The sequence below is a fragment of the Arachis stenosperma genome, chromosome 3 (genome assembly GCF_014773155.1).
Source record: "Arachis stenosperma cultivar V10309 chromosome 3, arast.V10309.gnm1.PFL2, whole genome shotgun sequence".
Lineage (NCBI taxonomy): Eukaryota > Viridiplantae > Streptophyta > Magnoliopsida > Fabales > Fabaceae > Arachis > Arachis stenosperma.
In genome coordinates, this window is record NC_080379.1 from 43636580 (window position 1) to 43647030 (window position 10451).

Consider the following 10451-nt stretch of genomic DNA (forward strand, 5'->3'; position numbering starts at 1 on the left):
CAAAATTTCCATAGCTATCACCCCCAAACCAATAGGCAAGCAGAAGTATCCAATAGGGAGAACAAGAGAATCTTAGAGAAGTTGGTTAATCCACAAAGAAAAGATTGGAGTTCTAGGTTGGGAGATGCTTTATGGGCTTGTAGGATCGCTTACAAGACTCCAATTGAAATGAGCCCCCTCTGTATTGTTTTTGGGAAGCCTTGTCATCTTCCAGTTGAAATCCAACATAGAGCCTACTGGGCGGTGAAAAATTGCAATCCAGAGCTAACGCGGGGGGGGGGGGGGGGGGGGGGCGGAAATGGAACGTAAGCTCCAATTGGAGGAATTAGAATGCCTTAGGTTGGAAGCATACGAGAATGCTCAGTTTTATAAAGAAAAAGCTACGACATTCCATGACCAGAATATTAGAAGGAAAAGCTTCAAGATAGGTGATGAAGTACTTGTGTACAATTCAAGGTTGCGATTGATGCCCGAAAAATTGAGATCTAGGTGGGACGGGCCGTTTAAAGTGGTAGATGTCAAGCCTTATGGAGTCGTGGAAGTGATTCACCCTATCAATGGAGTTAAGTTCAAAATCAATGGTCATAGGGTGAAACTTTATCACACTCAACCAAAGAATTCCAAGGAGTTGGAGATTTTCCTCCTTGGAGAAGTTTCTAAGTGACCAATGAAGCCATGCAAGTCCAACTTAGGACTCTAAACCAAAGTGCTTGGTGGGAGACACCCCATCATGATAACATTGTTTCAACTTTATCTTTTGTTTATAGCTTTTTTGAATTATTTGCTTTCTTGTGATATGAAGATTAGCTTAGGTTTGGTTTGTTGATTTTGAGTTGAATAAGTTGAATTGCTTGTGGATTATGAACTTGTGCTTTTTTGAATGATTTGGGGTTGGTATGTTGATATGCTAAGGGTAGGAACCTTAGTTTTGAAAAGAATTTTTTTTTTGTAAAACAGGGCATCTGTGTGTGCGCACAAATATGATTTTTTCGCCACCTGTGCGGCCCCACAAGCATGTGTGTCCGCAAACTCCTTGACATTCCCTCTGGTCGCAGCGCCAGCACAGCCTGTGCGTGCGCTCTGCTCTGTTTTCTGCGATCTGTGCGTGTGCACTGCTTTGTGCGTATGCACACATTCCCCTTGTTATGTTATCTGTGTGGTCGCACAGACGTGTGCGTCCGCACACCAATTGTCACCCCCTCTGGTGGGAGCGAGGGAATGACCTGTGCGCATGAACAACTTCCCCCATTTTTGCTTCTGTGCGTGTGCACGGACCTGTGTGCGCAGCACACATGATTATGTCCTCAAGCAACCTTTCTAAAAAAAAAAAAGAAGAGAGACCCTTTCTGTGCGCGCGCACGCTTTTGTGCCACCCGCACGCCTTAATACAACTCTTCTGGTGGGAGCGAGGGAACGCTCTGTGCGCTCGCATCCCTCTCCTTCTTGTGTCTTGTGCGTACGCACACACCCTTCTGATTTGCGACCTCTGTGCGCGCACTCCCTTCTATGTGTCCGCACGCGGCGACCTCTCTCTCTCTTTCTTTTACTTCTCTTTTGTTCTTTTCTTTCTTTCCCTTTTCTTTTCTTTCTTCACCACTGGTGAGTTCTCTCCTCCGGTGCCTTTTGATTTAACAGCGGCTATAAGAAGTGCCGCTGTCCCTCCCTAGTTCTTGTTTTCTGTAACCTCTATACCTCAGGTGCTTGTTTTTTCTTTTCTTTTTATGTTAATATTTTTTTGCAATTGTTTTCATTTTCTTTTTTGTTGCTTAGATTAAATTTATTGCTTTCTTTGTTCTTTCTTTGTTTTGCAAAGTGTTGATGCTTGATTGTTGGGTTGATTATGAACAAATTTGAGCTTAATTGTGATGAACTTGCACATTGCATACCACCTGTTCGATGAAATGCCTCAATGAACATTTTGTTTGATTCATATGACTTGGCCATCATATGCTTTCAATTTACCTTTTGTTAGGCATCTTGTATGAATTGTGCAACTTAAATTGTGAAATTTGATGTCAATCAAATTGTTTTACCAATTCATTTCTTTGCTTGTATGCTTTGAGCTCAACCACCCACATTTTTCAAGACTTTTGTACTTTGTTAGTGGGTGATTATAGTTGCAAATGCATTGTGTTAGTGGAATCTAAGTTTTATTGTTCATCTTGAAATTTTAATTGGGTAACCACTTTACAAATGTTCAACTTTTGATGATGTCTCGATCAAACATCTTTTGGCTTTAAAATACAAATATTGTATATGTGCTCACCACTTCATAAGGATGAACAATTGATATTTTCCCTTTGAGTGAATGGTTATTGTTCTTGTGCAACCTTTTTGGTCAATGACCTTTTATGCCGACAACTTCAATGACCATTCCACTCAATGACCTTTTTGGTGCTTGCTTGAAGTTGCTTTTATTTCTATGTTTTATATTTGCAACTTGAGCACTTAGTTGTGAAGTTTTAAACTTTGAGTTTCCTTAAGAGTGTGATTGCGGTTGTGTCCGGTCGGTGTGTGTGTTCCAACCGCACGCACCATTGGAATATACACACCGTCTTTTATGTGAATCACACTATTTTCAAGCTTCCAATTAAGAATTTAGTTTTTTTGACTTTATTAGTGCTTCCTCATTGATTTTAATTTATTGTTGTCCTATGATCTTGAAATATTTTGTTTTCTTTTTAGGATGTCTGGTGCACGAAATTGCAATCACACTTTTGCAATCCGCACAACTAACCAGCAAGTGCACTGGATCGTCCAAGTAATACCTTACGTGAGTAAGGGTCGATCCCACGGAGATTATTGGTTTGAAGCAAGCTATGTTTATTTTATTATTCTTAGTCAGGATATTAATTAAAATTATCAGTTGAAATTATTAGAAAAATAAAAGAGTGAGGAACAGTTACTTGTTGTGCAGTAGTGGAGAATATGTTGGAGTTTTGGAGATGCTTTGTCTCATTTATTCCTGTAATGTAATATTCAACTCAATTGTTTGTGAAGTTCCATCCATGGCAAGCTGTATGTAGGGTGTCACCATTGTCAGTGGCTACTTCCCATCCTCTCAGTGAAAACGGTCCAGATGCTCTGTCACAGCACGGCTAATCAGCTGTTGGTTCTCGATCATGTTGGAGTAGGATCCATTGATCCTTTTGTGTTTGTCATCACGCCCAGCAATCGCGAGTTTGAAGCTCGTCACAGCCATTCAATCCTTGAATCCTACTCGGAATACCACAGACAAGGTTTAGACTTTCCGGATCCTCAAGAGTGGCCGCCATCAATTCTAGCTTATACCATGAAGATTCTGATTAAAGAAGCTAAGAGATGCTCATTCAATCTGATGTAGAACGGAGGTGTTTGTCAGGCACACGTTCATGGGTTGAGGGAGGTGATGAGTGTCACGGATCATCACCTCCTTCATAATTAAGCGCGAATAAACATCTTAGATAGGAACACACACACGTTTGAGTGAAATAGAAACAATTGCATTAATTCATCGAGACGCTGCAGAGCTCCTCACCCCCAACAATGGAGTTTAGAGACTCATGCCGTCAAAGTGTATAAAATTCAAATCTGAAAATGTCATGAGGTACAGAATAATTCTCTAAAAGTTGTTTAAATAGTAAACTAGTAACCTAGGTTTACAGAATATGAGTAAACTAAGATAATTGGTGCAGAAATCCACTTCTGGGGCCCACTTGGTGTGTGCTGGGGCTGAGACTAAAGCTATCCACGAGTAGAGGCTTTTCTTGGAGTTGAACTCCAAGTTATGACGTGTTTTGGGCGTTCAACTCCGGATCATGACGTTTTTCTGGCGTTTAACTCCAGACAGCAGCATATACTTGGCGTTCAACGCCAAGTTACGTCATCTATCTTCGCGCAAAGTATGGACTATTATATATTGATGGAAAGCCCTGGATGTCTACTTTCCAACGCCGTTGAGAGCGCGCCAGTTGGACTCCTGTAGCTCCAGAAAATCCATTTCGAGTGCAGGGAGGTCAGGATCCAACAGCATCAGCAGTCCTTTTTCAGCCTAAGTCAGATTTTTGCTCAGCTTCCTCAATTTCAGCCAGAAAATACCTGAAATCACAGGAAAATATACACACTCATAGTAAAGTCCAGAAATATAATTTTTGCTTAAAAACTAATAAAATTCTATTAAAAACTAATTAAAACATACTAAAATCTACATGAATTTACCCCCAAAAAGCGTATAAAATATCCGCTCATCAATGTGGAAGAAGGGTAAGAAACCAATCACTTTATCGGTTGTGCAACCTACAACTCGTACATCCAGACCTTATTTTATGGATCGCTCGAGTGATAACCCGAATGTCTTGGTCAACCAGAGAGCCGAGTTCCAATATGACAAATTTGAGAAAAGGTCAATCCATTGGGAGCGGACGCTTAAGGTTCCAAGCAAGTACAAACTGGTCATCCATGAACAGATTGCCTCACTTCATTGGGAGTTTCTTGAGCAAGACCCAATTGAAGTTAATGAAACCATGGTGCGGGAATTCTACGCCAATTACCAAACTTGGAAAACAGAGTCGGTATTCCTCTGGGGAAAGAGATTGAATGCTTCCAACCAAGCTCTTGAAGCCATTCTGAAGATCCCCCACATTCCGCCCGATAAGGATGATTATTCAAGGATCAAGGCAAATATGTTCAAGGGGATGATGTCTTTGGCTCCTATACTTGAGAGAATTGGCCGTCCCGGTGCTTCATGGGAGTTTATCAAGGGGAGAAAATCTGTTCTTGCAACTATAGCTTATACCGATTTGAATGCCGAAGCTCGTATATGGCATCAAATTGTGGCGGACTACATCATTCCCAGTACCCATGCTACCCATGTCAGACTCAAGACTGCTTTGCTACTTTGGACTATTATGGAAGGAAAGAATATAGCCATTGTGCCTTTGATACGCACATCGATATAGAAACTGATGGAGAAAAAGAACATCAACATTCCTTTTTCATCGATGGTTATGCGTTTAGCAACAGCAGCGGGGGTAGAGTGACGTCTGAGGGACATAACGTTCAGGATTCCTAAAGGCAACAAGTTCATTCCGAGAGGAAATTTGGAATGATCAACAACCACAACACCCTCCAAGAGGAAGACAACCACAACACCACCATCAAGTTTACCAACTTCATCAACTGCTTTACCCTTTCTCCGTCCTCTTTCAGAATTATTCGAAGACATCTTGCACGATATCTACCACATGGAGCATTTAGAGCAAAAGCGTTTTGAGTGGATAATGGCAAAGCTAGAAGGAAGAGACCCCGGCCCACCTCCTAAAGCTTCATCCGAGCTAGCTGGGGTGGAGTATGATGCAGTTGACCAACCCTCTTCTGAGTCCACTAGCTGAAGGTGGCCCCCAAAGATCTCATTCTCCCAGATCGTAAGCATGCACGGAGGACCATGCACAAACTAAGTGTGGGGGAGGATCGATGATTTCAAGGGGGGTAAAAATTATCTTTCCAAAGCACTTTGCAATGTTTCTTTTAAGTCTTTTCCTTCATTTTGAGTAGTTTTATTTCTATTGCATCTTATTTGGCTTGTTTGTAAATATTTCTTTAATGTTCTTAGTAGTTAATATTTGCATGTTGCATGATAGAATGAATAAGTTGGTAAAACACCAAGGAATTTCTATGAGATCTTTTCTAGGGGGTACCATTGATTGAATTGAAGGAAAATTTTGTGTTGCCAACTTGCTTGGAGTAATTTGTTTGTAGAACATGGAAAAGAGCTAGAACAATATACCTTGTGAGATTTGAGCTTTGATAGATGGTTGCACTTTTCAACCATGATGTTGTTCTTGTGTGATTGTACTCCTTTTTTATTGTGATAATTGATTTGCATAATTCTTTATGTCCTGTATTTGTGTTTGGATGCATTTAGCATGATTGAGGCCATCCTTGATGTTAAACTCACTAACCTATATGGCCAACCCTTGCATTCATCTTTGTGAACCCTTTTTGAGCCTATGAATCCCCTTTTGTTCTGATGATAAGCACATTACTCCCCTTAAGTGGAAAACCATTGATGTCCCTGAATTATTCTTTGATTAGCTTGGGTGGATTAGTGTGTATATTCTAAGTGTGGGGAAATTTTGGAAAACATTAGTGATAGAGGCATGAACTCATTATGAAATTTTTTTTGGCAATTAGGTAATGCTCATGCATTTCATTAATTAAGACATGTCCAAGTTATAGTTCAATTAAAAAAAAAACTTGTGCATAACAAAGTATGAAATAAAAGAGTTAAATAAAGGATGCATATGTCATGTTTTGAAAAGAAAATGCATGAGTGAGGTGAGATAGAAAAAAATGGGTAGATAGGTTGTATTGTTGTGTGTACATAGAGGATATAGGATTAGGTGGACACTCAAGCTAATCAAATAATTAATTCTTTAAGTCCACTTAACCATATTCATCCTATCTGAACCCTAGCCCCATTACATCCCTCCAAAGACCTCATGATATTTGTTATTCATGCATTAAATACCAGTTGATTGTTAGATGACTTGCAATTATTTGAAAAGTATGATAAAAGGAGAATTGAGTGGTTAAACCCTAAACACTAAGCGAATTGAGTGAATACACATCCGGTGAGGGGTTCGATCGCTCAATTCTATGTTCTTACGTCTCATATTGTATCTTCTTGCAAGTTGTTTAATTGAATAGTTTTGGAAATTTCAATTCAATTATTTGGACATTGATCTTTGTGCACGAACTCTTTGCATTGGCCCTAAAACTTTCTTGTAATGGATTGGAATTTCATGGTATGTTTCTACCAACTCTCATCATAGTATATATCGGCAAATAGCCTTAGGATAGTTGCATGCATTTAAGTATTGTATAGAATAAGTCATTTTCCCTTTTCATCTATCTCCTTTGAATGTGTTTAGCATGAAGACATGCTAGTATTTAAGTATGGGGGAATTGATGAATCCATATTTGATGATGATTTTTGGTTAGAATTGAATGGATTTCATCATATAAACTTGCACTTATTCCCTTGAATAGCATGCTTTTGAACTTTCCTTCCAATTTGTGCTTGATTAGGAAAATATGCTCTTTTGTGCCTAATTTAATCTATTTTATTCTATTTGCCTTCCATTTGATGCGTTGATATTGTTTGTGAGTGATTTCAGGTGTATAAGGTAGGAATGGCTTGGAGAAAATGGAAGAAGAGCATGCAAAGTGGAGGAAGCATGAAGAATCAAAGGAGATGAGCATAGAGACGTGTGCGTATGCTCAGACCTGCGTGCGTACGCACAGCCGCCCAATCAGAGTGCATGGATTGTTTCGAGTGCGTCGCACGTTCATTCAGAGTATTACCTAGTGTGCGTGCGCACAGCTACTTGTGCGTACGCACAGGAAGAGATTTTCGTAAAGTGTGCGGATGCAAGCACAAGTCTGTGCGTACGCACAGGTGTCCGCACATGCCTTCATTAAAATGGCACGTGACTCGCAATTTTGGCGGTTTGGAGGCCCATTTCTGAAGCCATTTAGCTCATATTGAAGAGGAAATGAAGACGATAACATAGCATATCATTAGTATAGCTTATGAGTAGTAGTAGGAAGCTTTTAGTTTAGTTTTTCTCTAAGTTTTTCATCTTATTTATTAGGGTTTATATTAAGGTTTTACATTCAAGTGCCATTTCCATTTTTGATCTTGGATTTTGCTATCTTCCATTGTAAGAATCTCTTTGTTATTACTCTTTATAGTTACATTGTTCTTACTCTTTCTTATAATTCAAGTTATAGTTCAATTTTACTTCTCTTTTGCAATTTCAATTTCTCGTTGATGAATTTGATGTTTAATGTTTGTTTCATGCTTTCTTGTGTTATTCTTGTTGATTGAGACCATTTGTTGCTTTAAGTTTCAAGCCAGTTTTTTTCGATTTTCCCATGTTTAATGTTTTTGCCCACCAAGTGTTTGACAAAATGTCAACCATGGTTTTAGGCTAAATTTTTTGCTCTTGGCTTGGAAAAAGTGAGCAATTGGATTCTTAGAGTTGGAATGTCCAACTTTTAATGTCAATTATTGGATTGTTAATTGTTCTTGTTCCCACTAACGCTAATTTGTTGTTAAGGCAATTAACAAGCAATTTAGGATTTGTGGGTTAAGAACACTTATGCTCATTTAACTTACTTTCCGATGTGAGGGTTGATCAAGTGAGACTAATCCATTATGATTGTCATAGTTGTGGTTCCAACAAGAAAAGGACCCTTAGCTCACTCCAAGCCAAGACTCTTTTTATGCTTTCAATCTTTTATACACACTTATGTTAATCTCTTTTATACTTTACTTGTTTATAGTGCATAGTCGGTTCTTTAATTTCTTCGTTAGTTCAATCATTACAATTTTGCATGTTCTTTTATTGCTTTATATGTTCATTTTTTTATTGAAAACCCCTTGATCACTACAACTGGAATTGTACAATCATTGATCTCAATTGTCCTTGGGAGACGACCCGGGAATTAAACACTCCCGGTTTTGAATTGGTTTTGAATTGTGACATCTTTTGAATTTAAACATTTGATTGTGAGAGTTCTGATTGGTTTGGACTATACTACCAATGAAGTGATGCTTGTTTTGATCGATTCCAAACCTGCAATAGTTCTCATTATCAGCAAGACAATTACAATCAAGGGTGGAGAGACAAATACAATTAAGGATGGAGAGATGGTTCAAATCAAAAAGGAAACAACAACTTTCAACCATACTGTAAGCAACAAAAGCAATCATTCCAACCACAAAATCAAGGCCAAAGATACCAACCTCCACACCAAAGACAAGCTCAAGTGCCTCAAATCACCTGACCACAAGTTCTTCAAATCACCTACCCTTCTTCTTCCTCTAACCAAGCTCCCATGGAAGATACCTTCTACATTTTTCTTCAAGAGCAAAGGGAGTTCCTAAAGAGACAAGAGGCCACTATGACCTCCTTTGCCGAAGCCATATCCCGGTTAGCTCTATCTTCCAACAATAACTAACTCACCTCTCAACCTTCAAGCTTAAGTACACTTCCCTCTCAAGCGCTACCTAACCCCAAGGGTGGCCTCAATGCCATCACCTTGAGGTCTGGAACCACACTACAAGAGAGAAGTCCTAAGGAGACCACTCTAGATGAAGACATTGTTGAGGTGGAAGATGAAAAAAAGTACAAAAAGTTGTTGAAGAGGAAGTTGCTCAAGTAAGAGAAAGAGGTTCTAAAGAAGATATGCTGAAAGAAGCCATTCCAATCCCATTTTCAAGCTTGGCAAAGAGGACCAAAAAGCAATTGGAGTTAGATCCAAAGATGGTGGATATCTTCAAAAAGGTTGAGGTAACCATTCTTCTTTTTTATGCTATTCGCCAAGTTCCTAAATATGCCAAGTTTTTAAAGGATTTATGCATGAACAAGGAAAGGATTAATGAATTGGAAACTATTCCTTTTGGTAGTTTAATTTCTGCTTTAATGGGTGCTATTTCTGAAAAATGTGGGGATCCTGAACCTTGCTTAGTTTCTTGCACTATAGGTGGTGTACAATTTGTGGATTGTATGTCTGATCTTGGTGCTTGTGTGAGTATTATGCCTTTGTCTGTTTATGATGAATTGAACCTTCCACCCTTGAAACGGTCGGCGAAACGCTTTGTTTTGGCAGACAAAAGCATTATTTTTGTCGTTGGTATTGACGGTAGAGCGATAAGCTTTAATTTGGATGAGGCTATGAAGCATCCATTGAAAGACCATTCTATCTTTCGGTGTGACATTGTTGATGATGTTGTGGCCGATGTTCACCCTGGGATCCTTGATGAGATGAATTTGAGCAAAAGGGCAAGTGTGGGGAAGCTAAATGATTATGATGAAGACACTTTGCCACCTCTAATGTTGCCGGACAACAATGTACCAAGTCATGAGTTACGTGTGGAATTAAAGCCTCTACCTCCCCACCTTAAATACGCCTTTCTTGATAACAATAAAAAACTCCGGGTGATCATTGCAAGGGAGCTCACTTCTGACCAAGAAGGAAGATTACTTGATGTGTTGCAAAGGAATAAGAAGGCTATTGGGTAGAGCTTGGCGGATATTGTTGGTATAAGCCCCCATGTTTGTGAGCATTACATTTTTTTAGAGGAAGGAGCTAAACCCATTCGCCAACCACAACGGAGGTTAAATCCTGCTATCATGGAAGTTGTTAAGAAAGAGGTGACTAGATTTCTACAGGCCAATATTATCTACCCTCTCTCGGATAGCGAATGTGTTAGTTCGGTGCAAGTTGTGTCCAAGAAGTCGGGTGTCACCATGGTCAAGAGTGAAAGTGGAGAACTCATGGCAACTAGAGTGCAAAACTCTTGGTGGGTATGCATTGACTATAGGTGCTTGAACTTGGCAACCCAAAAGGATCACTACCCACTTCCATTTATTGATCAAATGCTTGACCGGTCAGGTAAATCA

General features: G+C 39.4%; 1 protein-coding gene across 1 annotated transcript; it reads left to right on the forward strand.

Annotated features, from left to right (window-relative positions):
• Positions 1-298: 298 nt before the first annotated feature.
• LOC130966007 (uncharacterized) lies at positions 299-664 on the forward strand. Its single transcript, XM_057890753.1, has one exon. The coding sequence runs from the start codon at positions 299-301 to the stop codon at positions 662-664; it is 366 nt and encodes a 121-aa protein (XP_057746736.1).
• The last annotated feature ends 9787 nt before the right edge of the window (positions 665-10451 follow it).